General features: G+C 41.6%; 1 protein-coding gene across 1 annotated transcript in view; it reads left to right on the top strand.

Annotated features, from left to right (window-relative positions):
* FBXO28 (F-box protein 28) overlaps window positions 1–20,347 on the top strand; it is a 29,099-nt gene extending 8,752 nt beyond the window's left edge. Inside the window, exons 2-5 of the mRNA XM_029934934.1 lie at window positions 2,483–2,592; window positions 5,770–5,908; window positions 12,970–13,165; window positions 15,710–20,347. Coding sequence (XP_029790794.1) covers window positions 2,483–2,592; window positions 5,770–5,908; window positions 12,970–13,165; window positions 15,710–16,104 — 840 coding nt within the window. The 3' untranslated portion in view covers window positions 16,105–20,347. The remainder of the gene's footprint in view (window positions 1–2,482; window positions 2,593–5,769; window positions 5,909–12,969; window positions 13,166–15,709) is intronic.
* Window positions 20,348–22,308: the final 1,961 nt, after the last annotated feature.

Below are 22,308 nucleotides of genomic sequence, written 5' to 3'. Positions count from 1 at the left end.
TTCTTTCTCATTACTATCTGATTTATCTGCTCCAACTATGGAAGATTTTATTTCACTCAGCTTTGCCTGCACATCTGCTCTATCCTCAGTATTTGCTCAGTGGTGTATTCACTCCAGACTCTGCCTTCGCGAGGGCCACACCTCTACCTTAGTGGTCCTTTGTCGTCCTTGCACGGCTAATTCCAGTCTTCTCTCAGGTGAAGTCTTCCTTGGCTGTCCTTCTCTGGTCGTTTATTCACATTCTCATCACCCAGTCTGTACTCAGACACTTAGCTGGGCTTCTGGATTGTTGGCAGATGTCTACATCCCCGTAGTTAGTAGATTCCATATGGCACAATGCCCGTATGATAAAATCAGGTAGACAGTACCTTGGGAAACTAGGACAGTAATAGTTGACCTTAATTTTTTTCTCTGTAATTTATTGCTGGTAAAAAAATTATTCCTGTTACTTTATCTCAGAAATTATCAAAGAGATTGTAGAGTAGTCCACAAACACTAGAAGTGTTTCCTATGAAATAGTATTAGAAGGTACCTCACTCTTGACCTCAGGGTCATGGGTTCAAGCCCCACATTGGGTGTAGAGGTTACAAAAAATAAATGTTAAAAAAAAAAGTTATTTATGTTGATATATACTGTTGATACATACCAGTTTTCTTTTAAATTTTTTTTAATGTTTTATTTATTTTGTGAGAGACAGCATGAGAAGGGGAGGGTCAGAGAGAGAGGGAGACACAGAATCTGAAGAGCCCGACGTGGGGCTTGAACCCACGAACCACGAGATCATGACCTGAGCTGAAGCTGGACGCTCAACCCAGGTGCCCTGATACATACTGTTTTTATTATTTTTTTTAAATAGGCATTGAACGTATGTTGACAATTGGTTTATTTTAATTAGAAATAGATCTACCAGCGTGCCTGGGTGACTCAGTGGGTTAAGCTTCAGATTTCATCTCAGGTCATGATCTCATGGTTTGTGAGTTCTAGCCCTACTTCTCTCTTATTCCTTCTCTCTATGCCTTTCAGTCATTTGTGCGCTTTCTCTCGCACTCTCTCTCAAAAAGGAAGGGAAGGAGGAAGGAAGGAAATATCTGAATATTTTAAAATACCATTTATTAAGAATTACTCTTAGTACTTAAAATTTGCTGTTCTTATTTTCAAGTTGAAAAGCAGTGTTGTTCTTAATGCCTTTCATCTGGGTGTTGTGAGTTAGGAAGCACATAGTATTTAGTACTAGAGCAGTACAGCCTTCATTGTCCAGGTTGCCAGAATTTGTGTGTCTGTGCTCTCAGGGGAAAGCAAGCACCAAGGATTTCATCAACATTTCCGTTTCAGCAGTGTTTGGCAAGCATTTGTGCTTGGTCACCATGAGAAGTGGAAAGAAGCACAAGCCCACCTACTTGACTTGGCCTTGATACGGATTTCTCTCAGTGTCGTGCATTTCAACATCCACACCTATTCAGTGAGGTTTAGTGGTCAAGTTGATGAAGCTGATTTCAGGGATCAAAGGAAAAACAGATTTTATATAGCAGGTTTTGTTAAGAAACAAAGGTGCTGGGATGTCTCAGAAATCTAGCAACTATGGAACAAAGTTTTCAAATTAGTACTACGTTCAACAAAATGTACTTAATGTAATCTTTACGTAGTACTCTAGAGTTTACCAAAGGGTAGCAGACTTGCTCAAGAGTGCGTAGAAGTTAGGCTCCAGTTTAGATGTTCTGACTATGATTCTGTGCTCTTACTGTATAAAAGCACAGTATTCTTCAAAGATTCAAAATAGTCAAAATTCTGCTATATATGTTAAAGTATGTCATGGAGAATATGATAGTCTAATAGAGGATGACTCTGTAGTTAACCCTTATTGGTAGAAATAAATAAGAATTCTCATATAAACTTTATGAGAGGTTGACTTAAGTTTGAATACACATTTTTAGCTATAGGAGAATTTTCTTTTTTCAAACTGTGAAAAACCTTTTGAGGGGCATTGAGCATCCAACTTCAGCTCAGGTCATGATCTGACGGCTTGTGTGTTCGAGCCCCACGCCAGGCTCTGGGCTTACAGCTCAGAACCTGGAATCTGCTTTGGATTCTGTGTCTCCCTCTCTGTCCCTCCCCCACTTGTGCTCTGTCTCTCCCCCTCTCTCAAAAATAAACTTAAAAAAAAGTTGAAAAACCTTTTGAATATGTTGTTTTACTGATTTTCATGACTATAGTTTCTGACCATAGCAGTGGGGATACATTGAGAACATTCAACAAATACCTAAAGGTGATATATTCCTTGTCTACACTAATATTAATTTCTTAATGTAATGTTGCAAGAGTTAGAAACTCTGAGGCGTTCACCCATATAGACTGATTCAAAGATTCAGACAGCAAAGTAGGGTGCAGTGCTGGCACAGAACTTTCAGCTAACAGGAGTCTAAGTTATTTGTTGTTTATTTCGTTTTCACTTTTTAACATTCTTTCTCCTCCCTTCTTCCCATAGGTTTGTAAAAGAATGGACTTGGTCTGCCAGAGAATGTTGAATCAGGGATTTCTAAAGGTGGAGAGATACCACAATCTATGTCAGAAACAAGTTAAAGCACAACTTCCAAGGTACGTTGTGGCTAGTGATGGCAATAAGTTACAAATGGGGACTTTTGAAAGTAATCCCTGTACCCAACGTGGGGCTCAAACACATGACCCTTTGATCAGGAGTCCTAACCAGTCACCTCTGTTTATTTATTTATTTATTCTTTCTTTTTTTTCTTTTGGTTTTTTAATCTGGGTAAGTTAACATGTTAAATAGTTTCCAAGTTTTTGTAGAGAAGGGTACCCAGATCATAGTAAGTGATTTTGACTGTGGTTTGTCCACTATTTCTGTTCAACATTTTATTGGAGGTTGTAGCCAGGGCAGTTAGGCAAGAAGATGAAATCAAAGGCCTCCAGATTAGAGAGGAAGGATTGACATTCTCTCTTCATAGATGACATGAGCTGACATGTATGTGGTCACGTATATAAGGAATCCACTAATGGTTAGAGCTAATAAATATGTTCAGCAAGGCTATAAGATGCAAGATCATACACAAAAAGTTGTATAATTGTATAAACTAGCAATACATGACCCAAAAATCAAATTAAGACCATTCCAGGGTCCAGAGATGGGCAGAGTGGATGAGTAGGAGTGGGAGAGACAGGCTTCCAGTTATGGAATAGGTCATGGGGATGAAAAGTACAGCATAGGGACTTTAGTCAAAGGTACTGTCACAGCACTGTGTGGTGATAAGCAACAGTTCCATTTGCGGTGAGCATGGTTTAAGGTACAGAGACATTGAGTCACTAGGTTTGTACACCTGAAACTAATGTAGCATTGTGTGTCAGCTAGACTCAGAAAAGGAGGAGTGGTTCCCAGCCAGCTCGGTCAGTAGAACGTATGACTCTTGGTCTCGGAGTTATGAGTTCCAGCCCCACACTGTGCAGAGCTCACTTTATAAAAAGAACAAATCCAGGGACACCTGTGCTGACAGCTCAGAGCCTGGAGCCTCCTTCAGATTCTGTGTCTCCCCTTGCTGCCCCTTCTGCACTTGCACTCTGTCTCTTTCTCTCTCTCAAAAATAAACAAACATTAAAAAAAAAAAACACAGTTCCATTTACAGTACCATCAAAAAGAAGAAGATATTTAGTAATGTCTATAGCCAAAGAAGATTTGTCCACTGAAAGCCATAGACATTAGGAAAGAAAATTTGAAGAGACTTAACTGGTCACAGTCACAAACTAGAAGACTTAATACCATGCAGATGGCTGTTCTTCCCACGCTGACATGTGCTTTACATATAATTCCCATCAAAGTCCTAGTTGTCTGTTTTGCAGAAAATGACAAATTCATCCTGCAGTTCTTACTCCAAATAATCAAAACAATCTTGCAAAGGAGGAACAGAGTTGGTAGAGTGCTGCCACTTCCCAGTATCAAAACTGACTGCAAAGCCACAGTAATCCAACCAGTGTGTTGCCGACACAAAGACAGACATGTAGACCAATGGAGCAGAACTGAGAATATGGAAAATAGATTCTGACATGTTAAAAGTCAGTTGATTTCAACAAGGATATAAGACCACTCAGTGAGGAAAGAATGTTTTCCACAGATGACACTGGGACACCTGGGTGTCTATGCACAAAGGAATGAACTTGGACCCCTTCCTCACCCTGTCTATGAAAATGAACTCCAAATAGATTACAGATGTAAGTGTGGCATCAGGGCTGGATGATAAACCCTTAGATGGAAACAGAGTCCTGACCTCCATGAACTTGGGTTAGGCAGGGGTTCTTCACTAGGACACCAAAAGCACAAGTAACAGAAGAAAAAGTCTAGACTTTATTAGACTTTTAAACCGTGCTGCAAAGGACAATATCAAGAAAGTGAAAAGATACCCATATGAGGGGAGAAAATATTTGGAGCTCATATATCTGATGAGGGACTTGCATCCAGATTGTGTGAAGAACTCTTAGAACTCAATAAGTGTGGTTGAGTTAATCCATTTACAGATAACCCAGTTTAAATGTGGGCAAAGGGCTTTAATAGATATTTCTCCAGACATGACAAACTGACGGCCAGCAGAGCACTGACGTACCACAAACACCCACTGGGATGGCTGAAACAAAAAAGACAAAAAAAATCTTGGGAAGAATGTAGACAAATGGGGACCTTCCTAAATTGCTGGTGGGATCGGACAGTGCTTCTGCCACTTGAGAAGACACTTTGTTCCTCAGAAGGTTAAAAGTAGGATTAGCACATGACCCAGCAGTTTCACTTCTAGGTATAGAGTTAAAAGAAATGGAAATGTAGACATATAAAAAAAAAATTGGTACATAAGCATTCAGTGAAGCATTATTTATAACAGAAAGTGGAAACAACCCAAAAGGCATCAGCCAATGACTAGATAAGCAAAATGATGGTGAGTCTATATAATAGAATATTATTTGGCCACAAAAAGGAATGGAGCCCTGGGTACCTGCTACCACACGCCTGAGCCTGGAGAACTATGCTGCATAAGAGAAGACAGACACAAGATGCCATAGGCACTACCACTCCAGATACCTGAAGTGTCCAGAATAGGTGGATCCAGAGAGATGGAAAGGAGACTAGCGGTTGCCAAGGGCTGGGGAGTAGGAGTGACTGATGACAGTTATGGGACCTCTTGATGTGGTATGAGAAGGTCGAGAAATTAAATTGTGCTAATGGAGGCACAGCTCTGTGAATATACTAAAAACCATTAAATTATACACATTAAAAGTGAATTATTTCTCAGTGAAATTGTTTAAAAGTTTAAGCAAGCTGATTTACTTGTCTATGTGTCCCTTTGTAATTCTTTGATTTACGTGATTTTCTGATTCAAATGGCCATTAGGCTTGATATAGCCAAAACACAAAATTAAAAAAACTAAAATTTTTTTTCAGGTATTTTACCAGTACATACTAGTCGTCAGCAGGGATTTCTGGATATAGCGATTCATTGATCGTTACAGTTAAATGATGACCCAACTGTAGGTATCTAATTTAATATGTAAATGTTAGACTATTTCAGTAAGGCTTTTTTTTTTTCTTTTTTTTAACTTGAGAGACTCCCTAAGCACAGAGCCCAACGCAGGGCTCAATCCCATGACCCTGGGATCAGGACCTGAGCTGAAATCGAGTCTGACACTCAATCGACTGAGCCCCCCAGGCACCCCAAGATATTTTCATTGCTTAACATTTTAGTCCACGGTACTTCTTCCATGATGCTTTCCTTTATTACAGGAGGGAGTCAGAAAGAAGAAACCACTCATTAGCTCGCCACGCAGACATCCTTGCTGCTGTTGAAACAAGGCTCTCACTGTTAAATATGACTTTCATGAAGTATGTGGATTCCAATCTCTGTTGCTTCATCCCAGGAAAGGTAAACTAGGATTGCTTACATGGGACAGCGGATCACCTTGCTTAAGCTCAGTTTATTATAAAGTCATCGTTGGAATGTCCGAGTTATTCCTGCCTCTCTGGACTGAGTTTCTGTGAATGGATTTGTTTAGCTTCAGTACTGTAACATATATATACATCTCGTATGTGATCTTCATGCTCAAGATTCATGTTAGGAAGCAAATAGCAGAAGCCCTGCTGTACTCTAGAAAAGCTTGTTAGGAATTTATACTCCACTCCAGTTAGTGCGCTATTTCCATAAACATGAAGGAAAAAAAAGATTTTGTGCTGCAGAACACATCTGTGAGCTTTGTACTCCTTGTTAAGAACAGCAGCGAAGAAGACAGTTGTCGTCCCCGCCTTAAAGCTGTTACAGTTTGGGGAAGGGGGAGGGACAGGCTGGTATGGTCATGTTTGAGAAGTGTTTCGTGAAGATGGCTCAGAAACTTCCAGGTTTGGTAAGAATAGATGGTCACTAGATAGTGGCACACGCAGGGGCTGAGGAAGAGAGCTGTGTAACAGAGACAGAGGTCTCTTGTGGCATATTCACTGTCCCCAAGTTAGCTGGGTCTCCAGCATTCTGCGTGCTACTCCTGCTGCCGGGGAGAAACACTTCAGTGTACAGCAGCGTGTATATACACGCCGGAGTGGCGTCTCGCTGTTGGAGGGGAGAGTACATTCAGGTGCAGTCTGTCTCTGTCATGTGTGGAAGGCATGGAGGTTGAATGGTAGATCATTTTGCTACTTAGCTGATAGCAAAAGATGCCCTTACCGTGGTTCGAACTAGTAAAATTTGAATGTTCTCTTTTTGTTATTTCCATAGATCATGAACTCTGGCAATATTTTGTATACTTCCTTCATTTTCAATTTTCTGTGAATTTATGGGAAGGGTTCTGTTTCTTATCATTTTATTTGAAATAGTCTTTTTTTTTTTTAATGTTTATTTTGAGAGATTGGGTAAGTGGGGGGAGTGGCAGAGAGAGAGAATCCCAAGCAGGTTCCACGCCATCTGCACAGAACCTGATGTGGTGCTTAATCTCACAAATCATGAGATGACCTGAGCCAAACTTAAGAGTTGGATGCTTCACCAACTGAACCATCCAGGCGCCCCTGTAATATTATTTAGTATATCTCACTTTCCATTTACAAGCTACAGATTCTTTTGTGGGGTACCTAACTGTAAAAGGTGACCAGTTGGAAATGTCAGATTCAGATTTTTACGCTAGGTTTTGTCCAGGTCTACTTTATAGGCCGTAACACTGAAGTGTTCTAGGATGTCCAATAAACTAGTATAGGTTCTGTACAGCCTCCTGGTTTTTATTGCACGTCTCATTGTTAAGAATATGAATAGGGGCGCCTGGGTGGCTCAGTCAGTTAAGCATCCGGCTTCGGCTCAGGTCAGATCTCACGGTTTGTGGGTTCGAGCCCCCTGTCGGGCTCTGTGCTCACAGCTAGCTCAGAGCCTGGAGCCTGTTTCAGATTCTGTGTCTCCCTCTCTCTCTGACCCTCCCCTGCTCCAGCTGTCTCTCTCTGTCTCTCAAAAATAAGTAAAAAGCATTAAAAAAAATTTAAGAATATGAATATTTAAGAAACATCTTACAGTTTTCATAACCTCCAAACTGATTCAGCCAGTCATCACCAAGCAGAATGGAGTGGTTTGTGCTAAATGCACGTGGTCTGCAAGGCCTAAGCTGGTTAGTGTCTGGCCTTTGCTGAAATCACCAGTCTTGGTTCTGGGTGATCAGGATCACCGAGCTGGAACGCTGGTCTTTGCTATCTGAACGAGTAAGGTCAGTTCCAGTTGAGTCCTGCTGGTTTTTGCAAGTTTTTGTTGACTTTCACTCTGTTTCTGCACCCCAACAACAGGCAAGGCAGCCATAGCGGAGACAGTGCTCAGTTTTCAGGTGCCAAAGGCACCTGGGGCCCGACCTCCCCTGGGGTACAGCTGTCCGCCCGGCCCTCTCCCTGGCTATTGCCCTCCTCTTATGTTCATGAGCCACTTTGGATTCGTGGAGCACTCCACCATGCACGGACTTGCGTGCTTCCCATCATGACCACATGAGGCCTCTTCCTGTTCCGGTGGGAAGAGAACCACTGCCTGGCGTGTGTGCAGGGTTTGACACAAGCTACACTCAAGCCTTCTGATTTCCTGGTTGTGTTCTTCACTATTTTCTCCCATTTTTCCTTAATAGTGCCCATGTCCGCACAGAAACTCACGCTGACTTCTGGTAACCTGACAGACAACCCCACCAGAAATATAAATGAGTTTGGTTTTTATTACTGCACTTAACTCATCTCGGATTATTTTGTTTCTTAAAAGTGTCGTCTTAGGGCGCCTGGGTGACTCAGTCGATTCAGTGTCTGACTCTTCATGTCTGTTCAGGTCATGTTCTCAGACTGAGCCCCAAGTCGGGCTCTGTGCTGACAGTGTGGAGCCTACTCGGGATTCTCTCTCTCCCTCTGCCACTCTCCTACTTGCACACTCTTGCTCTTTCCTTCTAGAAAATATAAAAATAAATGAAAATAAAAATGATTTAAGCCTACAGGTCCCCTCTTCAACTCCACACAGCTAGGTCATTGCCTTTCTACTGAGTGGAAAAACTAGGTCTGACAGAAGGGTTAAGGTGAAAACGCGGTCTCTGGACAGGGACAATACTGGTAACAGGGTGTTAGGAGAAAATCTGCCTAAAGACTTCATACCTGTTGGGAGTTTGCCACTGTCCTCTCTGGGGAGAGATCCACAAACTTTCTCTGTAAAAGACCAGGTAAGAGATAACTCTGGCTTTGCAGACCCAGTGATCTGTCCTAGCTCTTCCGTACTGAGGAACAGCCGCGTACGACACGCGGGGAAAAAATGTGTGTGCCGTGGGCCCACCAGGGCTGCAGCTGCCGACCCTGACCATTCTTGGTCCTCCGCTCATCTTCGCTCAGAACTGAAAGGTTACAGGTACCAGGCTTAGCCCTGCATATGGTTTTCAAGCCTTCGGATATGGCAGTCACACTCCTTACAGTAAGTTCATGGTCCGTGTTGGCAGTTCACACATACTGAGGCACACAAGTGGGCAGAGGCCAGCTAACCATTCTGGGACATAGAAGGATGAAGAAAGACATGGACAAGTCTCTGTTCTTAAGTGTTATTAGAGGTCCTGGAAATGCTTCTGCTGAAACACACTGGTTCCCCAAGTCAGGATTTTCAGTGTAAATGATGATGGGAGGTCACGAGTCTAGATTTCTCTGAACAAACTTAAAATCTATGTAATAAATTCTGTTCGTTTGTTTTTAATGTTTTGGCCACAGAGGCTGCGAGGGTACTGGTGGGGTGGCATTTTTTAATCTCTTCTCATTTTGGTAACTTCTTGTCTAGATACACTTTCACTTTAGCACAGAAATTGTAAGTATAGTACATGGAGCTCCTGTGTGTCTCTTATCCAGATCCAGCAATTACTTACCTTTTGTCCCATTTGTTTTCACTCTCTCTGTTAAAGCCGTGTTTTTTTTCTGAACCATTTGAAAATAGTGGAGATATTGCAATCCTTTATTCTTAAATATTTCCCTCTATATCCTGAGAAAGCACATTTACTGCACACAGTTATCAAAATCGGGAAATGTAACTTTGATATGGTAACCCTTATGGGACAGCCCACATTCAGATTTCATCCCTGATCAGTGATCCTCCTCCTCCCTGCTTTTCCTCAGTCCAGAACCCAGCCCAGCTCACTCGTAGACTTAACCTCCTTAGTGTGGAGTGCCTGTGCCTCCTTCGTGTGTCTTGATCTTCACAATTTTTAAGAACACGGGTCTCTTATTTTGAGAAATAGCCTTTAGTTTGAATTTACTGAACATTTCTAGAATGTTATGTTTTTTGTTTCTTTTATAATTTTAATATGAAGATCTTCTTAAAAATCAGTATTATTTGGAAGCATTTCTTCCTTTTACTGTGCTTGTCCCAAGATCAATATAAACAGTCACTGAGCCTTTAAGTTGAAAATAGAAGAGGGGTGCCTGGGGGGCTCAGTCAGTTAAGGTCTGATTCTTGATTTCGGCTCAGGTCATGATCTCACAGTTTGTGAGTTTGAGCCCTGTATCAGGCTTTATTTACACTGTCAGTGCAGAGCCTGCTTGGGATTCTCTCTCTCCTTCTCTCTGTGCCCCTCCCCTGTTCATGCTCTTCCTCTCAAAATAAATAAGTAAACTTTAAAAAAGAAAGAAAGAAAAAAGAAGAGTCAGTCTGTTGACTTTTGTGGCCGTCCCACTCCCCAGCCTCCCACCCCCACCCTGCCCACCATCTTTGCTGACTAGGAGGTTCCTGTGAGCTGTCTGTGTGCTCTGGTCTTAAATGGGAACAGGGAGCAGAGAATCACTAAACTGTTACAAAACACAGAATAAAACAGAGGGAAAACCATATAAGAATATAAAACTTAAAAAAGAAACTGTGACTAATATATTTTTTTAATGTTTATTTTTGAGAGCGAGAGAGCTTGAGTGAGTACGCACATGCACACAACTGGGGGAGGGGCAGAGAGAGAGGGAGACAGAATCTGAAGCAGGCTCTCAGCTCTGAGCTGTCAGCACAGAACCTGATGGAGGGCTTGAACTCACGACCTGAGCCAAAGTCGGACGCTTAACTGACTGAGCCGTCCAGGCGCTTCTGAAACTGTGACTAATATTCTAAGAGAAATTTTAAAAAGATATAGTCAAACACATGCCACATACAAATCTTCAGAAAATTTTAAAACTTGAAGTTTTAAACTATGAACAAAAATGTTTGATTAAAGGGGTAGAAGGGAAAGTCAAGGAGATCTCAAGTACAACAAAAAGATGGATGGAAAGTGAGAATGATGACACACAAGGTTCAGTTTTCTGATAGGAACTTTGTCTGCTGAACAGTGGATTAAACAAAATGGAAATTCTCCCTCACTCACAAGAATCCAAAGCCTTAAATCATATCCATAGTATGTCATTTATTGCTGTGCCAGTATAAACGTGAGCATGACTGGATTCTAGTCCAAAACCAGTATTATACTGTATGTTAACTAGAATTTAAATAAAAATTTGAAAACAAATGCAATTAAGTAAACATGAGCATGATAGGATCAGGTGCATGTTTTAGAAACATGGTAGTCACTCACCATAGTTGATTTATATCCTACTTTTAAAATAGTTCTGTTATTTTTATCATCTCAGGCTCAGGTGGGATTCAGCATGTGGCATATGTGAAAGCTATAAAAACAGCCAGCAAGTGACCAGGGATGCCTGGTTGGCTCAACCAGTAGAGTGTGACTCTTGATCTCTAGGCCATGAGTAAAGAGAGAGTTTAAGTGACCAGCCTGTATGGCCTGTGATCTCTCCAGTAGACTTTTTAAGACTCATCACTCCATTATATTCTTGCTGCTAAAGTATTTCTTGGAAAGTAACTAAATGCTGTTAGAAGGTGAAATATTTTGAAAATTGGGTAAGTACCATGTTTTCTTAGTAAATGCCATTGTAGCCACCGGTAACTGAAAGGGAGAAATGTGTGGTGCTGGCATGCGTGGTCGTTTCTCCTTCATCTTCTCCTTTGCATATAACTTTTGGAAAGAGAATGTTCTTAATTTTACTGAAAACGTGGATTATTTTACTTGACTAAAATAATCTGTATGTAGTAAAACTTGGAAATGTTAACCTTTTTAATGTTTATTTATTTTTTAAATTCTTTTTTGTTTGTTTATTATTAAGACAGAGAGAAACAGAGTATGAATGGGGGAGGTGCAGCGAGAGGGGGAAACAGAATCGGAAGCAGGCTCCAGGCTCTGAGCTGTCAGCACAGAGCCCAACATAGGGCTCTGTGCCCACAAACTATGAGATCATGACCTGAGCCCAAGTCAGACACCCAACCGACTGAGCCACATGGGCGCCCCTATTTTTTAAATTTTTAATATTTATTTTTGAGAGAAAGAAAGAACAAGTGGGGAGGGGCAGAGAGAGAGAGAATCCAAAGCAGGCTCCACAGTCAGCGTGGAGCCCGATATGGGGGCTTGAACTCTGTAATCATGAGATCATGACTTGAGCTGAAATCAAGAGCCAGAAGCTCAACCGACTGAGCGACCCACGCCCTGTGTTCATTTATTTTTGAAAGTGTGCATGTGTAAGCAGCAGAGGGGCAGAGAGAGAAACCAAAGAAGGCTCCAGGCTCTGCCCCTACGAGGGATCCAATTCATGAACCATGACATCGTGACCTGAGCCAAAGTGGGACGCTTAACTGACTGAGCCCCCCAGGCACCCCTAAGTGTTACCTTTCCTAATGGAAGACTTGAGCAAATGGAAAGAGATACTTTGTTTTCACACTATATTTAAAAGACCAAATACACTATAGAGAATACGGTGTGAATTAGTTGACAGGGATTAAATTAAAGCTAAGATGAGGCTGGAAATGCTTCCGGCAGGTTCAGCTACCGTTCCAGCAAGAGAATTGGGAGCCAGGGTGGTCAGAACCATTTCTCCTCCGTGTTTGCCACCTGTGTTTCCTCTAGTGGCAGTTCCCTGTGAAGAGAGAAAGGGTCTCTTGCTACCTACCCTTTGGAACTGCAGGACAGTGGGATCCGAGGACACCTTGTTCTAGTGCACGGCTGGCCTTAGAGAAACGGAACCGCAGCGGGATTGAGCCCCTGCTGATAGCTAGCAGGAAAGGGGCCTGGGGGCCCAGGGCCATGGGAGGCACCAGGGCTATGGCGAAGCGGCTCAGGGGAGAAATGGCCTCCATCCTGCTTATGCACAGCACACAGCGACCCGCTCCAGGCTTCCGGTTTGTCCAGCGGCTCATGCCCCACATGTGTGTCACTCCTGTTTCGCTGTGGTCTCCTTCAGAGCAGGAGCTGTATTTTATCCATGCGGCTTCCCTGGCTCCTGCGCCTGATACGGAAGATTTATCGCGGATGAAATGTGTTAGGGCAAGCCCAGGCCTCAGGTCTCTGCGGGGACCACAGGAGGAGCGGCCCTTCTCTCCTTATTTAGCCACTGCCTTTTAAAAGCAAACTGGAAAGTGCTAATGAGAACTCTTTATTTTAGGTGATCGATGAGATTTATCGTGTGTTGAGATATGTCAATTCTACCAGAGCCCCTCAGCGAGCTCATGAAGTACTTCAAGAGTTAAGGGATATTTCCTCCATGGCAATGGAGTACTTCGACGAAAAGATCGTTCCAATTCTAAAGAGGAAATTACCAGGGTCAGATGTATCTGGAAGACTCATGGGCTCTCCTCCAGGTATCTCTTGTTCATATGTTCGTCTTAAAGTAACATTGAGAGTTTTCTAATTCGTTTTTCCTCCCATTTAATCATATATCTTGACCTTTTCTGTGTGTAAATGTGTATCTGCAGCATGATCTTTAATGACAGATTGATTATAGACCGTAACTTGTGTAACTCATCCACTACTATTAAGCACGTTTGCCTCTAGTTCTTCAGTATATAAACTACACTTGGAAGAACAATCTTGTGGCTCAATCTTTGTACATATCCACAGCTATTGACTCATATCTGTTAGAATTTCTGGGTGAAAAGCTGTAGATACAGATACAGAGTTTGGGGGTTTTTGTCTTTTGTTTTTTGTTTTTTGTTTTTGTTTCTGACTAGTTAATATCCATTATGCTAAAAGAGAATTAAATATATGAGGGGGAATCCCAAATTCTTCATGGAATATTCAGGCAGTTGTTTTTACAGGCTGTCTGGCTGCTGCTACTTTATTTTTATTTATTTATTTATTTTTATTTTGGCTGCTGCTACTTTAAAAGACAGGGTGCATAAAGCTATTTTAAACACTGTCACTTCTTCTGTGGTAGCTATTTTGAAAAAGTATATCATAGCCTAGAGATTTGTGCCCTTATCTACTGAAAGACCAAATTGTTCAAAATATCTTCAACCGTTGCAAATACTTTAAATCAGGAAAAAAACTTTAGTAAAATGTCTTATTTGGATTAGTTAGCTCCCTGGAGTACTCAATGGGGTAATCAAGTGGTTCTCTGTAATTTAATAATAAAGTCTATAGCATCTCAGCATTGATACATCAGTTATTTATTGAGTACCTGTTACGCACACAGCACTGCACTGTGTTCTATGGAGACTAAAAGGTAGTGTAATATGTGGTGTCTGCTCTCAAAAGGTGTCAAAAGGTAAGAGATATCCAGACTCAAAATTATCACTGGTAAGAGAAATATTTTAAAGAAGTGTCATTTAAATGCCAAACAATTAGGAGACACAGAATCTTAAGGAAGAGAGAGTCATTGATGACTGGTCTGATTGAGAGTTTATAAGAGGTAAGAATCGATCAAAGCCTTGATGTGTTTATGGAAATCAAATAAAGGTAAGCAGAGAGAGGGGGAGGGATGCATCAATTGAGGAAAATACCTTGCTTATGTATGTGTGTAAGGAGAAAGTTAGACAGGTACAAGGGATGAATAGATCCACCTGGTCCTTGTAGATAACAAAAGATAACTTTTTTTACATTTTTTTAATGTTTATTTATTTTTATTCGAGAGAGAGTGTGTGTGTGAGCAGGAGAGGGGCAGAGAGGGAAAGACACACAGAATTGGAAGCAGGCTCCATGCTCTCAGCTGTCAGCACACAGACTGATATGGGGCTCGAACTCATGAACTGTGAAATCATGATCTGAGCCAAAGTTGGACGTTTAACCAACTGAGCCACCCAGGTGTCCCGAGATAACATTTTTTTAAGTAGTTTATTTAAATACTGGGGGTTTTTTTAGTTTATTTATTTATTTTGAGAGAGAGAGACAGGTACAGAGTGTGTGAGTGGGGATGGGGCAGAGAGAGAGGAGGACGTGGGGGAGAGAGACAGAAGGAGGGACAGAGAGAAGAGAGAAAAAGAGAGAAGAGAAAATCCTAAGCAGGCTCCTCACTGTCAGTGCAGAACCCTATGCTAGGCTCTAACTCCTGAATCTAGATCATGACCTGAGCAGAAACCAAGAATCAGATACTTAACAACTGCCCAGGCGCCCCATGATAGTGATTTTTATGCCGATGTTACATTATATTATTCCTAAAACAGTGATTCCAAAGCCTTCCTGCATCACGTCAGAAATTCTTCCTGATCATTGTGTGCATTGCAGCCCCCCTTTTTAATGGCACCTCCGTTTCACTATAAAGTAGAAGTTTTTACATCTAAGTGCAGAGAGGACTTCAGAACATGATAGGCCTGTACTTTGAACTTGAACGTTGTATTTGTTTGTGGGAAATAAGACAGAACATAATCGTATTCTAATTTTACTACTTGTGTTTTCTCAGTAGGTCTTAAAAAGGTTTTATAGGGACACCTGGGTGGCTCAGTTGGCTAAGCGTCCAATTTTAGCTCTGGTTGTGATCTCACAGTTCGTGGGTTTAAGCCCTGCATCAGGCTTTGTGCTGACCGCTCAGATTCTGGAGCCTGCTTTGGATTCTGTGTGTGTGTCTCTCTCTCTCTGCCTCTCCCCCACTCATGCTCTGTCTCTCTGACTCAAAAGTAAATAAAAAACGTTAAAAAATTTTTAAAAAGGTTTTATCATATTAGGACAGGTTTACACCAGTAAGTGCCCTTCTCCACTTGCTGGTGGTACACATCCTGCCCCACAAACACGAGAATCAGGAGTCAGATCCAGTACTGTTAAAGTAACCCAGTAAACCAAGTGGGCTGCCAAGAGACAATAGCGGAAGTCCTGCTACAAAGATATCCCCCATCAAAATAAGTCTCATTACTGAAGTTTTTGCCGGGAGGGAGACCTTTGAAGTGATTGACCATTTAAAACTCTCCCTCCAGTTCCGGGACCTTCTGCAGCCCTCACGACCATGCAGCTCTTCTCCAAGCAAAATCCCTCACGACAGGAGGTCACCAAGCTCCAGCAGCAGGTGAAGACCAACGGAGCGGGAGTGACTGTGCTCAGGCGGGAGGTCTCAGAGCTGCGCACCAAAGTGCAGGAGCAGCAGAAGCAGCTTCAGGACCAGGACCAGAAGCTGCTGGAACAGACACAGATCATTGGCGAGCAGAGCGCGCGGCTGGCCGAGCTGGAGCACAAGCTGCGAGAGGTCATGGAAAGCGCCGTTGGGGACGCCTCGGCATCAGGGCACAGTGAGGAGGCCCCCCGGAAGCGGAAAAAGGCAGCGGAGGCCACGGACTCTCTTAGGAAATCTAAGCGGCTCCGGAACCGGAAGTGAGGTGGCGTGTGCCTGGAGCTGCAGAGGGGGATCAGGCCCAGCAGCCTCGGCGGTGGCAGTGGCAGGTGGCGGTGGCAGTGATGGTGATGCGGGCCTGGATGCCCTGTCGACCTTTCAGCCTCTTGGCTTTTGGGACACACCTCCTGCTGGAACCCTCCTGGCTGGGATGCTGCGTCCCCGCCTCCCAGTGGAACCAACACACAGTCTTTTTACTTTGCAATAGATTTGTACTAACTGGACCTGCTCGATTATGTCGAGGAGTTCACTTTTTTCTGTGCAGATGATGTTAAAGTTGGTTTATTCGTTCTGCGTATATGCACATTACAGAAGGACCTGAAACAAAGCAGTCTGGACAGACTAGAAGTTAAGTCAAATACAGAAAATGTCCTGTTTCACTTGAAAGAAGAGACCTACTTTTTAAATGGACAGTATCTTGTTTAAAAAAAAAAAAAAAGCTGACTTTTTGTTATAAGTGACCTTTGTCTGGAATGTCTGAAAAGTAGTAAATGCTTTTTGGTATTGAAGTAATGGGTAACTAAGACGGACTTCCGTAGTGTTGACTGTAGAAGGGGCCTCTACGGTATTGACTATCTATTTTTATAAACTACTGGCAAGGGACTTCTCCAGTTATTAGATACATGTTTTCAGTTCTCTTTGGGGGCCATGTCTTACATTTGCATGGATGGATGCATGCATCGCCTAGTCAACTCACTTAAAAAGCTCTTGCACTGGTATTGATCTTGAACCTCTGTACTTCTCCACTTTTTAGAGTAGCAGCGGTTTCTTTCAGCGCTTAACGTCCTCCACCCCAACAGCACGCCTGTAGGGAGGAATCTGTTAGTCCAATTGCCCTATGGTCTTAGAGGAACAAGAGGGCTCTGAAGCCCATTGCTTTATCTGTTCTCTGTAGGGTTCAGGGACACTGGCCAAGGCAGAACCCCAAACTCCAAGGCTCTATTGATGTCGGACTCTGGTGACTACAGGTACCCCTCACTCACCACTGTGTGTGCTCACGGAGCCGTGTGGCGATCACCACAGGGGTGAGTAGGGGACCCAGCTCATGGGATGCAGTTTTGCCATTGAAAGAAAGCTCATTGAAGAAAATCGTACAATGAAAAAGCATTTTGATCATTTCATTTCTGGGGGATGACCTGAGGGAAGCTTCTAAATATTAATTTCAAGCTTTCCTTATCCTATAACTTTAAACAAAAGCTTTAATTTCATTTGCACTCCTGTTTTGAGCGTGTAACTGGAAAAGCATGTCTTGCACTGTTCACCTTCTAAGCGGTCACTTTAACAACCTCCAAATTGTGTGCGGTGGTTATTTCCCCCAGCTGTATATTTTTGAGACATTCACCTATTACTGTCCTAGGTTTATTTTAATGTACTAAATTATGTAGTTATTATTTGACTGTAAGTTCTTTTAAACAACTGTTGCCGTGGGCTTCAGTTACTTAAAATAAGTATAGGTATAATATAAAAAACTGTCCCTTTCCAGGTGGGAGTCTGACACCTGCATAAAACCTAAGGATTTGGTAAGTCCCTTAGTTGAATAAAAGCACAAGGTTACCACCCTTTTTATCCGTCCAACACGACATGGTTATGCATCCTTTAACCTCACCAAACGGAACTTTTTCTTATCCATTTTTAATATTGTCCTTACATAATATTGTCCTTAGATTTTGGTCCATTCTTTGTCTGACTTGGAAACTCCATTTACAATGTAGTATGTTTGCAATGAAACACCATAACATCCAAGTGTTACATGGTTTGTTGGGAAGGTAATTTTAAAATAAAATAATTTCCAAAAAACATTTTTGTCAGCCAAGGTCATCCATAAAAGTCCCTGTCTGGAACTCATTTTCTCAGCAGGTCTCGTTTTTGTAATCCTAGGATTTAGCCATATTGTCCTAACTTTGGAGCAGGCCCACCGGAATACTCATGGCCTTTACTAGTCTGCTTTCCTGGTAATAGGAAGACTCTTTAAAGTAACATGTTTACAGGTTTACAAAGTAGGATCCTGATGCATCAAAGGGATAGAACCTCAGATGATCAACAGTTGTTAATGAATTATTTAAACTTTCCCAGGTTCCTTTGTAAACCACATCTAGATACCCTAAATGTATGTGTAGTCTTCCATTAGTTAACATGAGTGTTTGGCTTCCATAACAGGCATTCACACTATCAGAAAGTAGATTTTCTGTTTCGAAAACCACATTTCCAGAGGACATACCTTTAACCACTTGTCATGAGGTCAGTGTCCATAGTGGTCTGGGATGAAGCACAACACATCCATCAGTGCTGTTTAAGGCTTAAATCTGGCTGAAGATCTCTTGCTGAAAAGCATGTTAGGATAGCGCCTTGACCAATATGATGGCTGTTGTAACTTGCTTTTGGATAGTGGTATTTAAGGTTCAACAGATGACAAATTATTGGGCTCAGCTAAAACTGACATGTGGTGGCAGGAAAGCTGTAGATGAACCTGCCACACTGGAGCCGCCTAGCCCCGGGTCAGACGGCAGGCGCTTTGGTGCCGTGTGTGAGTTGTGTTGTCCTGGGACCCCACTTCGAGAATCACCCTTGTCCTCTCCCTCAGCTGCTTTTCAGGGAGACTTCACTATTGTAATAGGTTGTGCCCACTTGTAAACTGTGCCCACTGGGTCTGCCACAGACAGACACTGTGTGGAAAAGCGTCAGAAGGAAATGACAGGGACTTGCCCCTGCCTCACCCTAACGACCATAATCTGAAATATGGATTATTTCAGAACATGAAGTTACGGAAATTGCTGTTTTTCAGCTCCTCTTTTATGTCCAGAGCCTGGAAATAATGGGACAAACACAGATGTGGTCAGAGTAATTAATCACACTGTTTTAAAAACTATTGGGTGCCATCTGGTCTAAAGCCACTGGTTTTGGAAGCAGCCTTTTTTTTTTTTTTTTGGTAAAACTTGTTTTTTGGAGTACTGAACTTTACAGGGGCTTGCCTTAATCTCTATTAGTTTCAAAATGTATGCGCTGTTATTCTACTTGTTAAAATGTTCTACGTAGCCCCGAAGGTGGGTAAAACAGTATAAGTAATGCCTAAATAAATAAGCTAAAGGTGTCACTACAGCTGGATTTTCTTTTTTTAGAAGAAATGGACACATGAACATAGATTATGTGTAATAAACAAAAATGATGGCACCTGAGGATTGCACTGTTTTATGCATTATTTTATATGCCACATCATAGCCCGCACTTTAATCTCCAAAGAAACGATGTGTGACGTCCCAGTTGTTCCTTATTACTAATAAACTTTTTCCTAAGACAGGGCACTTAACTCTTTTCCTGGAACAGTTTCTTGGAGGTGGATTCTTTTCTTGAGTTCTCTATTTCCTTAGCCATAATATTTTCTAGGATCTAGGAACTCCTTATCTTGTCTATTTCCAACAGTATATAATTTTAATTTAATGTGATATAAAATCTCATACTTGGTGATCAGCACACTCGTATGTCCTGCCCTAGCAGTGAGTACCCACTTATTAGTACTTAACCAAGCCCTCTAAAAATATTATGCAAGTACGATTTGAGGCCAAGAATAAAGTGTTTCCGAAAGGAAAAGTCCCCATGTGATGCAGTCTCTTGGAAATGGCTATTTCTAGCCTATAATATAAAGTCCCAATTTGATAATGCCATCCAATTTCTTGAGATCTGAGTCCCTTTAGTCCACAAAAGGTTGATTAATAAGTTAAAACTCCTTGGAAATAACAAAATTCTGTAACCTGCCATCTGAGGTCAAATCTTTTAAAAAATACTAATCTAAAAAAATGAAACTAGCAATTAGTTGCTGCTTACCATTTTATTTTTAATAGCCAATTGCATTTCTGGTAAGTATGATAGGCTTAAGTAATGTTGGCCTTTTCTAGCTTCTAAGAATCTTTTGTTAAATCCCTAAAATACAAAAGTTAAATCCAAATTTTTCCTGTTGTGTCTGAAGAGAATGATGAGATTTACAAGCTTACTGGTGATTTATTAGGTCCACTACCAAAGTATATGGTCCATATTCAAAGCTATTACCAAAAGTTGAGAAGTGTTTAAATTCCTTTATGTGGTACCATGTCTGTTTTCTTATGCTCATGAGCAACAATAAATTACTAGTTTACCTTCTGGAATTTTAATTGTTATAACCGAATTCGATTAATGGAAGTGAAAAGCACCTCCCGGTCACACAACAGGGTACGTAAATAAATGTGTTGTAACCAGTGCTACTTGTTTTCTTTGTATTTCATGCACAAAAGATTGCGGAGCTCTGCTTCCAACAAACGCTGTATTCCTAGCTACCATGTCCGGAAGGACTGTTGTGTGGACGTTTTCTGTATGTTCGTTCCTACAGGCTTCACAGCTGTGTTTGAAAGCAGGGTTTACTCTAGTTACGAAGCTAAACACAGGGTAGGCAGCACATCTGCAGGATTATACAAGCAAGTGCCTGAGTGGGATTTGAACACAGACCTGCCTGCCTCCAAAGCTCAGGTACTTCCTGCTACGCTACACTACATTCTAAAGGAGCTGGGAGCTTTGAGACTCTAGATTACATGAACTCTTTAAGTTTAAATAAATACATAGAGGAACATTCTATACATGACTAGGAGCAACCAGTGGCAAAATCACTAATGTTAAGAGTAACAAACATACTGAACTCAGTATCACAAAACAGCAGGGTTTGGAGAAGACAATTTTTGTCCTAAAGTTTTTTGGTAATGGATTCACCCTAGGCATACAGGCAAAACATTTTTAAGGCTTCTAGAAACTCTAATCTTAAATAAGAGGCAGTCCTAACAGTAGATGGGGTCAGAGGCTACTAACACAAGTCCATTGTTGCCTTACTATATGTTGCTGATCAATTCAAAAGAGTGCTTACCACCAGTTCATTTGCCCTGCCAGGGAAGAATATTAGCCATCTTCAAAATTCTCTCCAGCTCTAAAACTAAATATTCTGAGTTTCAATGAAATGAACATACAGAAATCAATTTCACAAATTAGATTTCATGTAAATTTAACAGTTGTGTATCAAAAGATACTATGGACAGAGTTAAAAGATAGTCCACAATATGGGATTAAATATTTGTAAGTCGTGTATCTGATAAGTAGTTAATATCCACAATGTATAAAGAACTCATAAATTTCAACAATAAACAAAGAATCCAATTAAAACTATGTAAGGACTTGAACAGACATTTCTCCAAAGAATATATACAAATGGCCAAGAAGCACTGTAAAGATGCTTATTGCCACCCATTAGGGAAATGCAAATCAAAACTACACTGAGATACCACCTCACATCTACTATGATGGCTGCTATAACATTTTTAAAAAATCTGGGGCATCTGGGTGGCCCAGTTGGTTTAGTGCCTGGCTCAGGTCATGATCTCACAGTTCATGGGTTTGAGTTCTGTGTCAGGCTCTGTGCTGATATTTCAGAGACTAGAGCCTGCTTCAGATTCTGTGTCTTCCTCTCTTCCTGCCGCTCCCCTGCTCACACTGTGTCAAAAATAAACATGAAAAAAATAAAAAACAAAAATCAAGGACACCTGGGTGGCTCAGTCAGTTAAGTAAGTGTTTGACTGCAGCTCAGGTCATGATCTCTGCTCATAAGCTTGAGCCCCATGTTGGGCTCTGTACTAACAGCTCAGAACCTGGACCTGCTTCAGATTCTGTGTCTCCCTCTTTCTTTGCCCCTCCCCCCATCTCTCTCTCTCTAGCTCTCTTTCTCCCCTCCTCCCTCCCTGTCTCTCAAAATTAAACATCTTTAAAAATTTTTTTAAATAAATATTGGCAAGGGTGTAGAGAAATTGGAACTATCCTGTTTTGTTGGCAGTAATGTAAAATGGTACAGCTGCTGTGGAAAACTGTGGTGAGTCCCCCCAAAAAGAAAAAACTCCTGGGTTGGTGAACTCATGGAGATGTGGAGAGGGTCATGTGCCTGGAGGGGACACAATGGTTCCAGGCCCTTTCCCCATACTTCACCCTGTGCATCAATTCCATCTGGCTGTTGGTTTATATCCTTTGTCATCCTTTAATAAGTTGGCAAACCTTAAAAAACTAAAAATAGAATTAACACATGATCCAGCAATTCCAATTCTGAGCATATAAAAGAATTAGCAGGATCTTAAAGAGATATTTGCACACTGTGTTCATAGAAGCTACTCACAACAGCGAAAGTGTAGA

This window comes from Suricata suricatta, chromosome 3, assembly GCF_006229205.1.
Source record: "Suricata suricatta isolate VVHF042 chromosome 3, meerkat_22Aug2017_6uvM2_HiC, whole genome shotgun sequence".
NCBI lineage: Eukaryota > Metazoa > Chordata > Mammalia > Carnivora > Herpestidae > Suricata > Suricata suricatta.
Note: the sequence above shows the minus strand (reverse complement) of the source record. Positions and strands in the feature narration are given on the sequence as shown.